The following is a 19891-nucleotide window of genomic DNA, read 5'->3' on the forward strand; positions in this document are numbered from 1 at the left end:
TAGGAATGGGAGGAGGAAGACTTCAATATGATTATCTAACATCTACTCAGAAAAAAAGTAATCTAAGATCTTAAGTGGCTTCCCAAAACGTATGCAATATCACAGTTCTTATCATATCTATAAGCTATCTATAAAGCTTATGATCAACCCTAAATCAAATTTTAGACAAGCTGCCTCTTTATATCTCAATTATTTTAACATAAATTTATTTATTTATTAATTATTTATTTTTGGCTGCATTGGGTCTTCATTGCTGCACATAGGCTTTCTCTAGTTGCAGCGAGCAGGTGCTACTCTTTGTCGCGGTGCATGGTCTTCTCACTGTGGTGGCTTCTCTTGTTGCGGAGCACGGGCTCTAGGCATGCGGGCTTCAGGAGTTGTGGCACACGGGCTCAGTACTTGTGGCTCACAGGCTCTAGAGTGCAGGCTCAGTAGTTGTGGCGCACAGGCTACGTTGCTCTGCGGCATGTGGGATCTTCCCGGACCAGGGCTCGAACCCGTGTCCCCTGCATTGGTAGGCGGATTCTTAACTGCGCCACCAGGGAAGTCCCTATGTCTCAATTTTTGAGTAATCTGAAAATTAAGTTTAGTTCTTTAAAAATAAATAAATTTAGTTTTTTAAAAATAAATAATACTTTGAAGTATTAGGCTGTGTTGGTCAAAACTTCACATTTAAAAAGATGACTTTTAAGGGGCTTCCCTGGTGGCGCAGTGGTTGAGAGTCCCCCTGCCGATGCAGGGGACACGGGTTCATGCCCCGGTCCGGGAGGATCCCACATGCCGCGGAGCGGCTGGGCCCGTGAGCCATGGCCGCTGAGCCTGCGCGTCCGGAGCCTGTGCTCCGCAGCGGGAGAGGCTGCAGCTGTGGGAGGCCCGCGTACCGCAAAAAAAAAAAAAAAAAAGATGACTTTTGAAAAAATATAATAAAACCAACAAGTTGTGAGCTTTCTTCAACGTTCTTTAAAAAGTTTCCTGTTTATCATAACTACATATCTTTCATTTGTGCCTTGAGGTCTGAAGTTCTATATATAAGGACACACACCCCCCCGCACCAAAAGCCTCTTTTACAGAAATTTCTATTTAAGAAAAACAACGGTAAGAATTCAAATTCAGGGGGAACTAATGTGATTTGACCAAGCTCCTGCAAAGTGACAGATAAGACTAGTTGTCATTCTAAATGGTGTTCTTTCCTCCACAATCCCTTGGTCCACAAAGGAGATGTTATCTGTGCTGTCTGACTCCAAAGGCCAGAAAAAGGCCTATTAATTACAACTTACTACCTATAATTCCCAAATTTCCTATTTAAAAAATAGGGCATTTTGTAAATACGTGCCTATTAGCTTATAAAATTTCTTGACCAGATGTTGGATATTTCAAGTTAATTATTTCAAGCTGTTCTTCCCAGAAAGATAAATCTCTTTCCTTTAAGATATATGAATTAATATTATCTAATCAAGCTAATCTCAAAACCTCCACTTTTAGTATACACTAATCTTACCTAAGTATATGATTTTGAAAACTATCAGAATAGCCAAGTAAAATGTTTCCAAGTTTAAAAGTAGGCACTTACACAATGGCATGGTTTTTAATCACGAAGTTTTTAATGACATTCTACTCTATGCCCAGTACTACGGTACAGAATATCACTTATTTCACTGCTTCACAAATTAGGAATTAATTCATTATGCTTCTATTTATGTCTTCTTACACCTAGACTCTTATCTAAAATCCCAGAGTCTAGCATTCAATTATAGGGGTAAACACTTTTTATTATTACACTGTGCTAAGTTTCTCATTTTACATGGGTTGACTGTCAACAGAATCCACCAACATTCAAGTTTCAACTGTATGCAAGGATGAAAAAACTAGGCATTGATTGGTCAAGGTATCCAACTGCCAAAAAGGGCTTTAACAGCAGCAAATGGTACATATAGTTGGCAAGTACTACTCATCTGCTAAGGACATCCCAAAGAACTAAGAAGGGGCAGAAGACTCAAGGAAAAAGTAGGTTCAAAGCAAGGAAAAGACTTAGACAAACAAGTTGGGGAAGGAGGGCATTCCCAGCATGCGTAGAACAAAGTCAGTTAAGAAGCAATCTGCCTCACACTCAAGTAGACAGAGTAGCACAAAAATAAGGTTGAAGAAGTCCTTATAATCACACCTAATTAAGATCTGTTGTTATCCAAGTTAAAGAGAATGCCAATGCTCCATTGGAAGATAATTTCTGAACTGCTTTTCTATATACGAGTAATAATTTTATGATTCCTTCATCTGTTCAAATATTTTAGCAAAAACTACATGCCAAGCAATGTTCTCAGTGCTGGGGATACTGAACCCAGCAAAATAGAGTTGCTCTAACCTCACTCTATCTGAATATTAAAGCCTAGTGTTTAAGGTCTGGGGACAAACTTCGGCAAGTTATTTAACTTGTTTAAGCCTCAATTTCTAACACTAAAAAATGTGGTTTACTATCTAGGATTTTTGTGAGGATTAAATCAAAGTATTTACTGCATGATAAGTATCTATTATGTCTTCACCTAACTTCTTTGTAATCAACTACTAAACATTGTATCTGAATAAGTGACTTTGTTACGAAGTCTTTCTCTAGATGAAACAAATCTATTATGTCTTCACCTAACTTCTCTGTAATCAACTACTAAACATTGTATCTGAGTAAGTGACTTTGTTACAAAGTCTTTCTCTAGATGAAACAAAGTTAACAAGCCTTGGTCTCATTCATTTCAACCTCAACTAAGGAAGCAAGTCAGTCTAGACAGACTTGTACTTCTATTAGTACTAAAACAGTTGCACACTACTTGAATTTCATTCATTCATATTCATTGCAGCCCCCCCAACCCACTCCCAAAAACTCAATATCCCTAAGCCCAGGTCTTAGGCATTGTCTTAGTTACTCAGTTCCTGCCTGCATCTGGCCAAACACAATAGGTTTCAATGTTTCAAAAACTGTGTTTTTGCTAACACAACATATCCTTAAACTTACACCAATTACTTTATCTGCTACTCAATTAAGGAATGCAGCAATAAATCATGATTCAAAAAGAGAAACTGAGTAGATTTCTTACATGAGGGCTGAGTTGTGAAGTCTGTAGGTAAAGCAAAAAATCCACTATAGTCAAAATTGCTTTTGAATTAAAATCCCTGTCGTCTCCAGGTTAGGCACCTTAGTGCAGTGAAGACACACATAGCCAAACGTGGATTCCAATGCTCCCTGTGTCACTTAGTAGCTAACTATGCAAGTCTGGACAAGATTTCCTTTCCTAAATCTATTTCTTTATTCTGAAAATGAAGATACCACCACCACTTCAAAGGCTGGGGGTGAGGGAGATGTGGAGATTTAAAAGAACACACATAAAGGACCTCCTAGGTTCCCTTCCTAACCCAACGGGTCTGCAATCACTGCTGAGTAAGGAAACACCTAGTCTCTCATCATCTGCCAAAGAACTAAAGACTGTAAGGATTAATCTTGTTTCCACTCAAATCGGGTAAAAACAAATGCACTACAGAAAATTTTACTTGGCAGGTGAAATGAACCGCCGCAACTATGACTGAAATCTACTACACAAAGCCCATTTTATTGAGAAAGATGATTAGCCTAAGCAAATAGGCTGTACCACATTACCTTCTTTCTGTAAACATCAAAACGCACCTTGCTAGGAGTGAAACCAAATTTCACAGTGTACGACAGGAGTCCTCTGGTGGCAGAGCCTTTGATCAGGGAGCACGATGATTAAGAAGGTGGGCTCAAGGGTCAAAACTTTCTGGGTCAGAACACAGGTTATGCCAATTCCTTGAACAGTGTTTCAGCAATCAACACATATTCAACTGCCAATGCAAAAACTTGCTTCCCTTATTTGAGCAGTTTTCAAGAAAAAGCAAAGATAATGACCAAGTGAAGATACTAAAACATATCCGTTACCCAGGATGGAAAGCTCTTCTGTTCTGACAAGCTTCCTTCAAGTTATCACCACTTCGGAGTCTTTGTTGGGGACCTTTTTTCAGTTATTTTTGCACAAAGGAGTCTTTGTTGGTACAATGGCTTCCTCACTGGTAGTTTCCACACAATCCTTTCACACCAATACTTCTATTAGGGAGTACGATCAGAATTCATCTCTTTTCGAAAAGATCTAACTGAAAAAGGTTCTGCGTGCCATTCTGATTAAAAATCACTGGCCGCACTCGTTCCCATTTCTCTCCCTTCCCTCAAACACCCAAATGGAATATTTCAAAGCCATCCCTCCAACACACCATATAAGGGGCAGCTCCACCCCAGCCCTCCATATATGGTCATATCCCACACCCACTCACAGACTCATCAGAGACAACCAGGAACCCACTCCTGCCCTGACCCACCATATACGGACAAATACCCACCTTAATATACTGAAGAGAATTAAGCTCCTTCCTCTACACTCACACTTCTAAGTCTGAAAGTTTAAGAAGTTGGGTGAAGAAATTAGAAGGAACAAACAAAAAACCCGACTGAAAGCACTTCTAAGCACTAGTGCTCAATTCTCAATGATTCCTAACGTCACCCACTTGCCCAACTTAATATTAACAACACTCCCCCTTCGGAGAAATCATCGTACAGCCCTGATAAGGCACAGCGCGTGCAATAACTAATCATGTCTGAGCAACCCTAAGCCCATTATTAAACACGGGCAACTCTAAGCCAAACACACCTCGCTCTACACACCATTTCAAAGACTTTCAAGGTCTACTTTTCTGCACCTTCAGATCAGATGCCAACTTTCTGGTCGCCTTTTCAGAAAAAGGGAGGGAGGGTTGCTGGCTGTCTCGTTACCAAGGTAACTAGGAAACGTCCGACTGCCGAGGCCCGGGAGCCGGTTTTACCTTCAGATCCTTCTTAGTAACGTCGGTGTGGGAGACGGCTCGAATGGTCCCGGAGAGCCAGGGCCACTCGGCGACGCGCTCCAAGTCCCAGCTGTCGTGGCCGCCGTCGCTGCCGTCGGCTGCGGACAGACTGAGGAATCGCTTCCCTACCAATACTGGCCAACTTTCTCCGAGCGTGAGCACCATGGTTCCAACGCTGCAGGAAGGGCTCCTCCCTGCAAAAACACAAAAACAAAATGCAACGGGGGCGGCCGGCGGGAGGGGGCCGGGAAGAGAGGTCGGTGGGGGAGGCCAGGGCGGAGGAAAGGGTCCTAATCCCGATCGGAGGAGGGGACCCCAGGCGGCGGCGGGTGAGACGGAGGACCCGCACCCGATCTCTCCACCCGCGCCCTTCCCGCCCCCCGATCCCTCCCCCACCGCAAACACTGGCCCAAGCGTCGCGTGACCCTGGCTCTCCCAAGTTTCGCTTTTCCAAAACCTGAAACCTAAATGCAGACAGAGTGAGGGGAGAATTATTTGTGGCTTAAGTGGATTTGAAAGTGTTCGCCCCTCACCCCGGAAAAGAAAAGGCCCCGAAGCAGAGGCCCCGTCCCAGGCGGCCGGGTCCCCGCCCCGGGCAGCCCCGCGGGAGGGGCGAGCCCGCCGTTCCGCACTTGCCCCGCCGCCCCGCCCCGACACCCTTCTACTCGGCCGCAGACCCCCAGCCTGCGCCGCGGCGCGGGGGCGGCGGGGCCGCGGGCTTGGCGCCTTCACCTTTCTTCCTCCGATCCCTTCAGCCGAGGCCGTGGCGCTCTTACCCCGCCTCCCGCCTCCCGCCTCCCGCCTCCCTGAGTCACCGGCGGCGGCCACCGTTTCCAGCCGCCCAGCCGACTCTAGCTCTCTGACTTGGTTCAAGAGCTCTCACAAGACACGCACAGCCTCCCGGGCCCGCCCCCTCGGAGCCGCTTCCATCGCTCATTGGCTGGGTCCAAGGAGCTGGGCGAGACTCGTGGGGAAGGAGCCCATCGCCATTGGCCGCCCCGGCGAGGGCGGGGCGAGAGAAAAAAACAATTCCTCGGCTGCCTCCTCCCTTTCCCCTCCCCCTTCCGACTCTCGGACGACCCCCATTAGGTTAAAGTACACCGAGCGTAAGCGAGGGATCCCTCCGCCACAGCCATTCTTTCCATTTGTTGCCTCACGGGATGCAAAAAAGTCCAGAGAAATCGGTCATCAACTTTAGGACCCAGAGGAAAATTGCAGTGGTGCACAGATAAGACTGAATGGCGAACCCCAGGGCTGTAAGTGCTTATTGGATTGCTTTTCAAGTGCGTAGGCTGTCGACCGAAGATAGGCTTTTCACTTGGCGGAAGAATCTCACAGGAAAGGGGTGAGGGCGGTGCAGAGTCAGCGGGGGAGGGAAGGGACATGAACGTGCGGTTTGAAGCGTACTCAGTTAGAGGGAGGAGCGACGGTGCTCTAGAGACTCGTGCGCAGGCGCTTCGCGGAGGAGAGGCTGGAGCTTGGGCTGCTGGGCGAAATGGCCGCGGGAGGCGCAGGCGCACGTGGTGCTGATCATGGAACGTCTAAAGTCCGCCATTTTGAAGGAAAAATGAAGAAAGGCATGGAGTCCCTGGGAAATGACACGTTAATTAAATCCAAAGCAAAAGATGCAGTTCAGTACAATGCAGAATGGGTATTTTTCTTTTTGTTTTTCAATGTAAAGGGAGGATGAAAAGATATTCTGAGTCTTACAATGAAATGGAAAGACTAGATCAAGGTCATAATGATGTAAGAGATATGAAGAGGAGGTGACTTTGAAGGACAAAGGAGTTGAGGGGTGATTGTGTCTTTTGGACCTGAAGTTTTTTGGTTGAATGAAGAAAAAACGGAATGAAGTAATTGAAGATCTCTTATTTTATAAAGGCTGGTGCTTGACCTGGCATCACATTTAATCTTTAAATGAAGATTAAGTGAAGAACTCAAGCTCCCAATTTTACAAGTGTGAAAACCGAGAATCCGAAAAAGTTCAGAAATGTATTCAAGGAATTATAGATAGAAGTTAAATCCAGGTGTTGATTTTCAACATATATGTTCTGAATACATGACATTAAATAAAAATTTTAATTAAGAATAAACACTGAAGGATTAATTTGATTTGTAATTTACAGACCATTGAAAAGGGGGAAAATGGAACAGAGAAAACTTGTCCAGCACAACATAAGTCAGAATGGGAAGAAGGGAGGAATAAAAAAAGAAAAAAAAAAAAAAACCTAAGCAGAAATACGGTAAATACAAAAATAAAATAAAATAAAATTAGAGGAGTAAGTCTAAATATCAGTATTTACAATAAATATAAGTGGGTTAATTTACTCAGACCTTAAAAAGACACACTGGATTAAAAATAAAATCCATCTATAAACTGACCACCAGCAAACTCCAACAACAACACAGAAAGCTTGAAAATAGTGGGTTAAAAGAGTTTGTAATCTAATGGTAATTGAAGGAAAGCGATATAGCAATGTTAATATAATTGAAAGCAAAGGCATCAAAGAGAAAAGGATTTTATACTAATAAAGGATAAAGTCCACAAAGGTAACACACACCCTTGAACTATTGTGACTCTGGGAACATATTCTAGCCTATGCTAAGACTAAACGTATGAGAAATTTTTGACAATTTGTAATAAGAGTACAGTGAAGATATTTATAAATACATCTACCCCAGAAATAGGCATCTCAGATTTTTAAAATAAGTGAGGGTATGGAGGATCTAGATTACATAATTAAATATTAATGTGAAAAACAATAGCTGGGAACAAGTTCTATCAAACTTCAAATAACATATAATTCCTAGGTTACATTCATGGTTCCAGAACTTAAGAAAGATGGAAAGGTATCCAATGCATCTTATAAAACTTGCAAACCCCTATTATCCAATCTGAACCAGTAGAGTACAAGAAAGGAAAACGATAGTTCAATCACATTTATGAACAGAGATAGAAAATTCTTACATAAAACATCAGCAAGTTAAACCCAGCAACATATTTTTAAAATAATCACTGTGATTAATTAGATTATATGAATATGAGGATATTTCAAGATTAGAAAATTACTATAACTCACCACAACAGGTTAAAAGAGAAAAATTGTGTTCCTTTTAATAGAGGCTGAAAAGAACACACACTCACAATGAACACTGAACTACCAAGAAAACTAGGAATATTAAGAGCACACACATATTTAATGCTTATTCATGATTAAAAAATAATTTTAAACTTCCTACAAACCTAGGAATATAAGACACCCACCTTAGAAAAACACCTTCAAATATGAACTAGGAGACATCGACAAGGTTGTTCATTTCAGCATTGTCTGTGGCTGTGAAAAATTAGAAATAATCGAAATGTGCTTCAATTAAATAAATAAATGAAATGTGATACATATAGCGAAAAGCTGTAGAGCATTTGAAAGGGAATGAAGTATATTTAGATGTACAAATAACGATAGATTAGCAAAACACATTTTGAATGAAAAAGAAAGTTGCATTTGGCAATATTTGAAAATACACACACACAAATTACACTATATATGTTCTATGAAATATATATATTGAGACTCATAATGATGGTTACTAGTATTGGAGGGTGCACACTAGTATTGGGGGTGTTGGTCAAAGGTGATTTAACATTGTAATTCATTTTTATAAGGCAAAAGTATTCATGTTACTTTTGAAATTTAAAGCTATATTTTAAATCCTATGAATGCAGTTTACTACATTAACACTCAAGAGTATTCATGACAAATTATTAGAACTTATACAAGCATCGAGAAGGTGATGCAATAAAAAATCAACAAAAAAAGATCAAAGAATTCCTATTCCTCAACAAGCATCAATTACAACAGAAAACAGAAAAAAAGAAACCATTTATGACTATGAAACTACAGAATACCTTGGAAAAAAACATAACATGAAATGAACAAACCTGTATGAAGAAAGCCATAGAACTTTATCAATGGAAAGATATCCATAAAATATATGCATAAAAGAAGATTTGAAAAATTCCATTTCCTTATATTACTTGATAAAGATGTCATTTCTCCTCAACTTAAACTACTTTCAAGTTACATTTCTTTCAGTGAATGAAAGAAGCAAAATAGAAATACAGTAAGTCCCCTACATACAAACAAGTTCCATTCCAAGAGTGCATTCGTAAGTCCAATTTGTTTGTAAGTCCAACAAAGTTAGCCTAGGTACCCAACTAACACAATTGGCTATATAATACTGCACTGTAATAGGTTTATAATACTTTTCATGCAAATAATACATAAAAAACAAACAAAAAAATAAAACATTTTTAATCTTAACAGTACAGTACCTTGAAGAGTACAGTAGTACAGTACAACAGCTGGCATACAGGGGCTGGCATCAAGTGAACAGGCAAGAAGAGTTACTGACTGGAGGAGGGAGGGGAGGTGGGAGATGGCAGAGCTGAAGGATCGTCAGCAATAGGAGACGGAGGGGAAGCTGCCATTTCCGTCACGCCTGACGCTGATGGCACAGGTTCTGGTTCCTTGCTGGATTCAATTCTGTCTACCCTCTTGAAAAAATGATCCAGTGATGTCTGGGTACTAGCTCTTTTTTTTTTTCATCATAGATGACATAGTAGCACTGGATTGCATTCTGAACGGCTGCTGCAACCTTCGTGTACCATTCTAGGTTCGGGTCCTCTGCCTCAAAAACTAACAGTGCCTCCCAACAAAAGAAAGTCCCCTTGCCATTTCCTGCATCGTGAATCTCTTTGGTTGTTCAGTTACTTCTTCCTTTTGTCTCTCTTCCTTCTTTCTCTGGGCCTCCAATTCCATCAGGTCTTCAGTGAAGCTCCTCGTGTTGCACAGCAAGGAGTTCAATGAAGTCATCCTCTTGTAGATCTAGCTTGAAATAAAGATACTCTACTACTGTGCTCTATACAGTACCGTACAGTAAAATACACAAAAGCACAACCACTTGTAGAGGATACACACACATGACAATGTACGCCAGACGCGTGAACTAACTTAAATGATTCGTCATGTGAACGCACGTTGGCATCTTTGAAACTTCGCAACTTGAAGGTTTGTTTGTAGGGGACTTACTGTGTGTAAATAATTAAGAGAATACATAAACAGATCCATGTATATATGAACAATTAATTTATGATTAACACAGCATTTCAAATGAATGTAAACAATAAACTATTCAATATATGCTTTGGGGTCTATTTGTTATCCATTAGGAAAAAATAACAAAGTCAGATCCCCACATCAACGTTCACAAAAATCAGTTCCAGGTGAATCAAAGAGCTTGATATAAAAAGTCTAATAAAATATTTTAAGATTCCTTCCCCTTTTCCTTCCTCCTTCTCTTTCTCTTCCTCTTCCTGAACATTTCAGTCCTAAAGCCATTAGGAGTGCAGAGTAAGGTAGGTTTTCATAAGAAGAGGAATGGCATGGAATGTTTGAGCTAATTAAGAGTTATGGCCTGGCATCCCAGAGCCCAAGTGGGATGAAAAGGGTAGATATACAGAAGGTCAACCTGGCATGGGGTACCTAGAGCCCAAGTAAGGTGAGGTGGGCATCCATGAATGAGGGTCACCTGGTGTGGTATGTTAGAGTCCAAACAAGGTGAATAGACTGCTCTCGTTGGGGGAAAGCATGGGACTGGAAGTTAGAGCCTGGGGAAGGTAAGGAGAGCATTCACTCAGGCACCAGCAAAGGACACTGAGAAGACTAAGAGAGACCTTAGAAGTAGGAGGAGAACAGGAGGCAGGTGCATCCTGGAAACAAGGCAGGAGAGAATTTCAATATGGAGAACCATTCACAGAGGTCAAAGGATAAGCAGATGTCAAGGCAGATGGAGGACTGAGAAGCAGGATATTGACACTTCCAACAAATATATTTTAGCCTGGAGGTATTGCCATAAATCGCTTCTATTAGTTTGTAAAAACTATCATCCAAGCTCCAGCATAAACATGACACTCAAAATCCTGCCGCTAATTAAATGAGTTGACTTTTACCCCAAGGGACATCAGAAGTTTCCAAAAGCGCTTAAGAAAGTTAGCAACTAGAAATTTGGAGTCTGTTTGGACCTTGATTTCTCAATTGCAGAACAATTAGAATACAATTTTCTGTCTAAATCTGCTTCTCTTAAATAGCACAAGAATAGTGTTTTGTGTGAAAATGTAAATGTTTTATGTTATTTCTGTTAATGCATTGCACCTGTGACAATTAATGAAGCAGACCCTCAGTACTAAGCTCCTTGCCTTCTTTTTTTTTTTAAAGATTTTTTCTGTTGAGGAATCATTTCCAGAGAAATGCACAGATCTTAAGTGACCAGTTTCTTCAATTGTACAAATGCATACATCCGTATAACCCACACCCCTATCAAGATGTAGAACAGGGGTCAGCCAACTACAGGCTACAGGCCAAATCTGACACATCACCTAATTTTCTACAGCCTATGAAGAATGATTTTTACTTTTTTTTTTTTGGCCCAGCCATGTGGCTTGTGGGATTTTAGTTGCCAGACCAGAGATCGAACCCAGGGCCCCAGCAGTGAAGCACACCAAGTCCTAACCACTGGACCACTGGGGAATTCCATATTTTTACATTTTTTAATGTTTGAAAAAAAACAAACAGTAGTAATATTTTTTGACCATGAAAACTGTGCAGAATTCAAATTTCAGTGTCTATACATAAAATTAGAACACAACCTGTAAACAGAGGGACCTCATAATTTATTTTCTTCTGTAGTTTCCTTAATGTCTTCAAAATTTGGTCCCTAAATATCTCTAGATAAATTCTCTGGATTAAGTCCACTGGAAAGGCTAATACGCCTCCCCGACCCCCACACACAGAAGAATCTCTTTCTTAAAATCATATATTTCAGTTACTGACTTCTTACCATCTGGCTGAATGACTCTGTAAGTGACCAAATATTGTTTCAAAAGTTTTGTAGAACTTGTCTTTTAGTTAGTTGACTTATGGCTGAGTATATTGTTATTTCTCCAGCTGTTTTCTGTTCTACAACTCCGACCTCAACAATCTGTGCAATGAGTGGAAAAGGGAAAGAGGGAACATTTCACATGAGACAGTTCCTAAATGCAACCTCCTGTTTGTTTTTCCCCCCAATGCTTTATTATGAAAATTTTTAAATATTACCCATATGCCTACCATCTAAGTTCAACAATTAACATTTTGCCGTGGTTGCTTTATTTATATAATTTTATTTACATGTATATATATAATTTTTTTCTGAACCACGAAAATTTGCAAATATCATTGAACTTCACCACTAAATACACCAGTGTGCATCTTCTAAAAATAGTCTTTTCGTACAAAACTGTAGCATTGTTATCTAATATAATTTAACATCCTGTCAATTTTCAACTTTCTCCAATCATTTTGAGTTTAATCTTGAAAAACAGACATTCTTGGATCTCAAATATTCCCTGAAGGAAAGAGATGATAAATAATCTATAATTAAAAAGTTTGGATCTTTCCCTGGTCTCTAAAACAAGGTGAGAACTAAAGGGATTTAGTTCATCAAAGTTGAACAAACAATTCTTTTATGCAAATCTTTCTGTCTCCCTCCTAAGAAATCACAGGGTAGTAATCATCCCTAAGAAGTTTTCCAAATAAAAGATTATAGGGCTTCCCTGGTGGCACAGAGGTTGAGAGTCCGCCTGCCGATGCAGGGGACACGGGTTCGTGCCCGGGTCCGGGAAGATCCCACATGCCGCGGAGCGTCTGGGCCCGTGAGCCATGGCCGCTGAGCCTGCGCATCCGGAGCCTGTGCGCCGCAACGGGAGAGGCCACAACAGTGAGAGACCCACATACCACAAAAAAAAAAAAAAAAAAAAAAGATTATACATGTTTGGATTCTTAATATCTACCCCTCTCCCCCAACAAAAAGTGATTAACTGATTTTAAATCTTGATGATGATAAGTTCTGGCTTTCCATGGTTAAATGATTTGGGGTGCCTAAAAAAATTTTTTAGAACACAGCCACACCCAATCGTTGTTTTATGTATGGCTAATTTCATGCTACAACAGAGATTGTATGACCCCCAAAACCTAAAATATTTACTCTTCACCCCCTTACAGAAAAAAAATCTGCCAAACCCTGACAGAGAACATTCCATGACCCCTGAATGTTCCTAAGTATTATTTCCTAGTCAATACCCCTGCCCAGAGTAAACTTTGTTCCCATGTCTATTACTATAAATTGACTTTGCCTGTTTTTGAATTTTATTTAAATGACATAATACAGTATGTATTCTTTTGTATCTAGCTTCCTTTACTCAGCATGTTTTTGAGATTTATCCATGTAATTATATCTATAAGATGTTTGTTTCCATTCATTGCTAGGTAGTATTCCATTGTCTAAATATGCCATATTTTGTACGTCCGTGCTCTGTTAAATATCTGAATTGTTTTCAGTTCTTGGTGATTATGAATAATGTAATTATGGGGGACTTCCCTGGCAGTCCAGTGATTAAGACTCCGTGTTTCCACTGCAGGGTCTTGGGTTCAATCGCCAGTTGGGGAACTAAGATCCCACATGCCATGAAGTGCAGCCAAAAAAAAAAAAAGTAATTATGAATATGTTTGGGTTTAAGTCTGTTTTCTTAGTGTTTGATTTCTTATCTGTTCTGCCTTTATACTTTCCAACATTTTAACTCTTTCTGCTACTGTTCATTCCTTCCTGCAAAATCAGATTTCTATTTCATAGTCTTTCCCTTCAGCCTAATGAACTTTTAAAAAGGGATTAACAATTTATTCAGTAATTTAGATGGCATAAGAACAAATAATCTGATAATCTGATAATTGCTCAGTGTGTAATTCTGACTACTGATAATGCTAAACCAAGAATTTGATATATATTCCACTCAGTTGTATTACAAGTTTCCATGTGTGTGATTTGGTCAACAACAAAGACCAACAGGGTTTGGTCTTCTTAAGAGCAGCTCAATGATTTGGGGAGTATTAGTACAATACAGAAAACATAAGGGGGAAACGATATTTAGAATTTTACTTTGGAAAGAATTCATGAGAAAGCAAATTGGAAGGTAAGACTTCATCTTTGTTTTCAAATAAGTGATCTTAATTTTTCTATATAGAAAAAGTTTAATTCAGTTCATTATAAATATACCTAAACCATTCATTTTTGCAGCTTTCAGGTAGAGCCTAGCACTTTTACACGAATGAACTAATTTTAGTAGATCTTACAGTGTGTAGATGTGCTGCAGATAAATTCTTTCAACTTCTGTCCATTTAAAAAGTCATACTTTTAGGGAATTCCCTGGCAGTCCAGTGGTTAGGCCTCAGCGCTCTCACTGCTGGGGCCAGGTTTGATCCCTGGTCAGTGTACTAAGATCCCACAAGCCATGAAGCTTGGCAAAAAGAAAAAAAAAGTCATAATTTTACCTTCAATTTTGAACGATATTTTTTCTAGATATAGAAATCTAGATTGACAGGGATTTTTTTTTTCCTTTTACCTTTAAAGATGCCAATACATTATCTTTTGGTCTCTATTATTCCTGATGAGAAGTCAGACATTATTCTTATCATTGTTCCTCTGTATGTAATGTACCTTTTAGTCTCTGCTGTCAAAATATTCTCTTTACCTTTGGTTTTTAGCATTTTGACTCTGAGGTGCCTAGGTGTGGTTTCCTTCGTATTTAAACTACTGTAGATTTACTGAGCTTTTTAGATCTGTGGGCTAATATCTTTAATTAATTTTAGAAAAATTCTTAGCCATTATGTCTTTAAATATTTTCATTCCATCTCTGTTCTTGTGGGAATTCATTCACACATATATTAAACTGTTCAGTATTGTTCTACACACTCAGATATTTTGTTTTGTTTTGTTTTCATTCTTTTCCTCTTTGTATTTTGGTTTGGGTAATTTCTAATGACTTGTCTTGAAGTTATCCTATGCCTGTGTGTAACCTGCCCTTTAAAAAAATCCTTTATTTCTTATATCATTTTTTTTTTATACCTAGCCTTTCCACTTGGCCCTTTATTATAGTTTTCCTCTTTCTGGGGAAATTCCCCATCTGTTAGCATATGTTGTCCACTTTTACCACTAAATCTTTTACATATATATCATGGTTATTTTAAGTATGGATTTTGATTATGCCAACATATGAGACAGCTCTGTGTCTGTTCTATTGACTGTTTTATCTCTTGACAACGGATATAATTTTCTTGTTTTTAAAATGTCCTTACACAGGACTTATTTGACCACATTATTGAGGCAATTAGTCTAAGGTTTATTTTGCCCTTCCGAGGACCCTATCCAATGCCCAGTGAATTATGATGCATTCTACTCTGCCTGGTACAACCATGGATTATTCCCAGCTCTCTGGTGATTGTGTTCCTTTCACACAGTTATTACCCTAGCTATGGGTAGATTACTTACTCAAACGCTCTGATCAACATTTAGCTAACTACTCAAGGTGGACCTTTAACAGTTATCCAGAACTTTTTCTTTGTGCAGCTATTTCCCTTCTGGTACCCTGCCCTGTGAACTTTAGCCTCCTTGGCCTCCCCAGTCTCCCAACTCTATCTGTTCAACTAAAGGAGACTTCCAGGCTCTGCCTGGGTTCCCACTCCTTGCACTGTAACCTGAAGCCTCTCTCAAAAAAAGTAAGTTGGGGGCTTCCCTGGTGGCACAGTGGTTGAGAGTCCACCTGCCGATGCAGGGGACATGGGTTCGTGCCCCGGTCCGGGAAGATCCCATATGCTGCGGAGCAGCTAGGCCCGTGAGCCATGGCTGCTGAGCCTGTGCATCTGGAGCCTGTGCTCCACAACAGCAGAGGCCACAACAGTGAGAGGCCCGCGTACCGCAAAAAAAAAAAAAGTAAGCTGGGGCAATTGTAGGGCACACTTCATTTGTTTCCCTTCTCTCAGTTCTGCACCATCCAATGTTATGTCTGTGACCCATTGTTTCATATAGTTGGCCTTGTTTTTTAATTTGTTTCAGGCAGGAGGGGTGAATATGGTCTTCAATGCTCCATCTTTCCAGAAGCAGAATTCCATCAAAGGTGCAATTCAGATCAGGGAGGAGAAGATGAATTGTTCAATAAATGGTACCAGCCCATGTATTAATTGGGGGTCCTAATTTACAGCTATAGAGTCCATTGTTGATAGTTTTAATAGAAAATAAATGTATGAAGCAATAGGAAGTAGAATAAAAAATTTCCAGAAGAGTTGGAGAGTTAGACTTTGAAGTGAAGCATTTGGAAACTGAGTTAGCTTGTTCAGCTACCCAAAGGAATGGTTGCACCATTTCTGGTGCTGGCACCAAACTTTCCACCATAGATGTGCTGTTGTTGCTGCTGACTTCTTCATGACTTTCTGCTGCACTTCATCACCCTCTTCAGAAACTATGTTCAGGTGGAAACTGTCTCCTCATTCTACTCTTTTCCAACTCAAGACCTCACTTGTGCATGCCTGGTTAATGAAACCTAGGTCATATTCCTCGTAGCCACAAGAGAACCTGGGGAATCCTCTTTCCTAGCCACATGAGGAGGCAGGGCACATAACATGAGAATATCCCCAGATATAGAAATGGGATTCAAATGACACTAGGTGGCCACAAATAGAACACATGATCCCACAGCAAAAACTGAATAATCATCTGAAAAAAAGGTAAAGTTGAATTCCCTGTCTCACACCTCACACCAGCAGGTCAAAGAGTTAAGCAGGAAAAAGTAAAACAGTAAAGGTACTAACAGAAAACTAAGAACAACTGAAAAATAACCTATTTTATTTATTTTTTGCATCTTTATCTTCTAATCAAGTATCTAAGAACTTACAAATCTAAAATAAACAACATAAAACCCAATTGAAAAATGGGGAGAAGACCTAAATAGACATTTCTCTGAAGAAGATATACAGATGGCCAATAGGCACATGAAAAGATGCTCAACATCACTAATAATAGAGAAATGCAAATCAAAACTACAGTGAGGTACCACCTTACACTGGTCAGAATGGCCATTATTAAAAAGTCTACAAATGACAAATGCTGGAGAAGGAGTGGAGAAAAGGGAACACTCCTACACTGTTGGTGGGAATGTAAGTTGGTGCAGTCACTATGGAAAACAGTATGGAGATTCCTCAGAAAACTAAAAATAGAATTACCATGTGATCCAGCAGTCCCACTCCTGGGCATATATCCAGACAAAACTATAATTCAAAGAGATACATGCACCCCTATGTTCACAGCAGCACTATTCACAATAACCAAGACATGGAAACAACTTAAATGTCCATCGACAGATGAATGGATGAAGAAGATGTAGTACATATATGCAATGGAATACTACTCAGCCATAAAAAAGAATGAAATAATGCCATTTGCAGCAACATGGATGCAACTAGAGATTATACTAAGTCAGAAAGAGAAAGAATAATACCATATGATATCACTTCTATGTAAAACCTAAAATATGGCACAAATGAACATAGCTATGAAACAGGAACAGAATCACGGACGTGGAGAATAGACTGGTGGTTGCCAAGGGGGAGGGGGCTGGGGGAGGGGTGGAGTGAGAGGTTGGGCCTAGCAGATGTAAGCTTTTATACATAGAATGCATAAACAACAAGGTCCTACTGCATAGCACAGAGAAATATATTTAATATCTTATGATAAACCATAATGGAAAATAATAGTTTTAAATGCATATATATGTATAACTGCATCACTTTGCTGTATAACAGTAATTAACACAACATTCTAAGTCAACTATACTTCAATTTATAAAAGCAAAAATAAAATAATATAAACAACATTAAAATGTACCAATGAGATGCTGATGACCTGTGAAATAAACATAAAATCCAACTTCATGGCTCTGCCTTAGGCATAGGCTGTACTAGTAGGATCTGGGAGGTGTCTCAAAGGGTCTACAGAGTTTTCTAATCTCTATGACTAAATATCCACAACCCATCAGCTGTGCTTCTGAGTCTTATCCTCTAGGGTCTCTATTTTTGTCAACAGGTACGCATCCAACAGAGTCCTTTTAGCCTTTAAGAGCTGGAGGTGAGGGCCATTTCTTGTGGTGTTATTAACAGTGCTGCTGGAGGTTCTTAACTGCGCTGTGGAACAACAGACACAGGAGAGGCAGTTGTGCAGTGGAAAGAACAAGGGCTTTGACTCATGAGCCCTGGTTTGCGCCCCGGCTCCCATCACTTACTGGTTGATTGAACACATCATCTAATCTCTATGGGGCTCAGTTTCCTCACAGATAAAATTGCCCCAGTAACACCTACCACACTGGGTTGTTCATGAGGACAAAATGAAAATAACATATATGCAATCTTATTTTTACGAAAGAAGAGATGTTTAGTTATGCTTATTTTATGCATACATATTCCATCACAATATTTATAAAATTAATTTAAAATAGCACTTTCCTTTGAAGAATGAGGAAAATTATCCCTCTAATATACCGAGGAAGACATGGTTTGCATTGTGGAATATGAAACACATTCTTAAGTCACACATTTTAACTATCCAGGGGCTTGCAGTTGAATTGGTGAGCTCAGGTGTTAAAAAAATTGAGATGGAGTGAGGGGTTTTCACTGTCACTAATTTTGGACTCTGATAGACTTTCAGAACTCCATCTCATTTGCCTACAGTAGGAGAAGCATCCCCCTCATTTCTTGTCACAGAGCTCTGCTAAATTAAAACTGGTTTTATCCATTCTATATTTGGAGAAACATGAGTTTCATCCTTGCAGTTCCTCGTTTAACAAGAGCTGTAGGGACATAATACCTAATGTTGGAATCTTGAGGATGTATCGTTAAAAATGAACTATTTAATAGACCACCTTCAATATATTTTCTAACAGAGAAATTATTATGAACATCTCACCTCTCAAACTCCAGCATATTATGGGCTTAATTATTTGACTTAGTGACCTTGGCTGTTACAACCAATAATAAGGCAGATTTGAGGATATTGTTGCCATGATAAGGTTCTAGAAAAGTGAAATCCCCTCACTGGTCCACTTACCTGCCACGTGGCATCTTCAAAACCATCTTTCATACTACTGCTCACCTACCAGAATGACCAAAATCCAAATTACTGACAATACCAAATGCTGACAAAGATGTGGAACAACAGGAACTCATTCATTGCTGGTGGGAATGCGAAATGGTACAGGCACTTTGGAAGACAGTTTGACAATTTCTTACAAAACTCAACACGCTCTCACCATGGGATCCAGCAGTTATGCTCTCTGGTATTTCCCAAAGGAGCTGAAAACTATGTCCACCTGAAAACCTGCATTCAGATGTTTATAACAGCTTTATTCATAACTGCCAAAACTTGAAAGCAACCAAGATGTCTTTCAGAAGATGAATGGATAAGTAAACAGGTATATCCAGACAGTGGAATAATATTCAGTGCTTATAAAGGAATGAGCTATCAAGCCATGAAAAGACATGGAGGAATCGTAAATGCATATTACTAAGTAAAAGAAACCAATCTGAAAATACTACTTATTGTATGATTCCATTTGTATGACATTCTGGGAAAGGCAAAATTGTGGAGAGAGGAAAAAGCTTAGAGGTTACTGGGGCTGAGACAGGCAGGGAGAGGGATGAACAGGTGGGACACAGAGGATTTTTAGGACAGTGAAAATACTCTGTATGATACTACAATGATGGTTACATGTCATTATACAGTATATATACATTGTACATAAAATGTACAACTCCAAGAGTGAACTTTAATGTAAACTGTGGACTTTGGGTGATTATGTTGTATCAATGTATGTTCACCAGTTATAACAAACATACCACTCTGGTGGGAGATGTTGATAATGGGGAAGCTATGTATGTGTGGGAGCAGGAGGTACATGGGAAACCTCTGTACCTTCCTCTCAATTTTGCTGTGAACCTAAAACTGATCTAAAAAAAAATTAAGTCTCAAAAAAAGAAAACCAAAAAAACTTTTCACACAATCCCACGAGAATGGTCCTCCTGAA

At 39.7% G+C, this 19891-nt stretch overlaps 1 protein-coding gene across 6 annotated transcripts in view; it reads right to left on the reverse strand.

Annotated features, from left to right (window-relative positions):
• The window catches only part of KDM3A (lysine demethylase 3A), a 62908-nt gene extending 57178 nt beyond the window's left edge, over positions 1 to 5730 (reverse strand). The window contains exons 1-2 of one of the 6 annotated variants that reach the window (XR_009521506.1): positions 5290 to 5690; positions 4873 to 5087 (exon numbers count right to left, since the gene is read on the reverse strand). Coding sequence is in view for 3 of the 6 variants with exons in the window: in XM_060027399.1 (XP_059883382.1) it covers positions 4873 to 5058 (186 nt within the window). In the remaining 3 variants the exon portion in view is untranslated. The other 5 variants (XM_060027399.1, XM_060027396.1, XM_060027397.1 and 2 more) reach the window with 5 other exon arrangements.
• Between the last annotated feature and the right edge of the window lie 14161 nt (positions 5731 to 19891).

This window comes from Delphinus delphis, chromosome 12 (assembly GCF_949987515.2).
Source record: "Delphinus delphis chromosome 12, mDelDel1.2, whole genome shotgun sequence".
NCBI classification, from domain to species: Eukaryota; Metazoa; Chordata; class Mammalia; order Artiodactyla; family Delphinidae; genus Delphinus; species Delphinus delphis.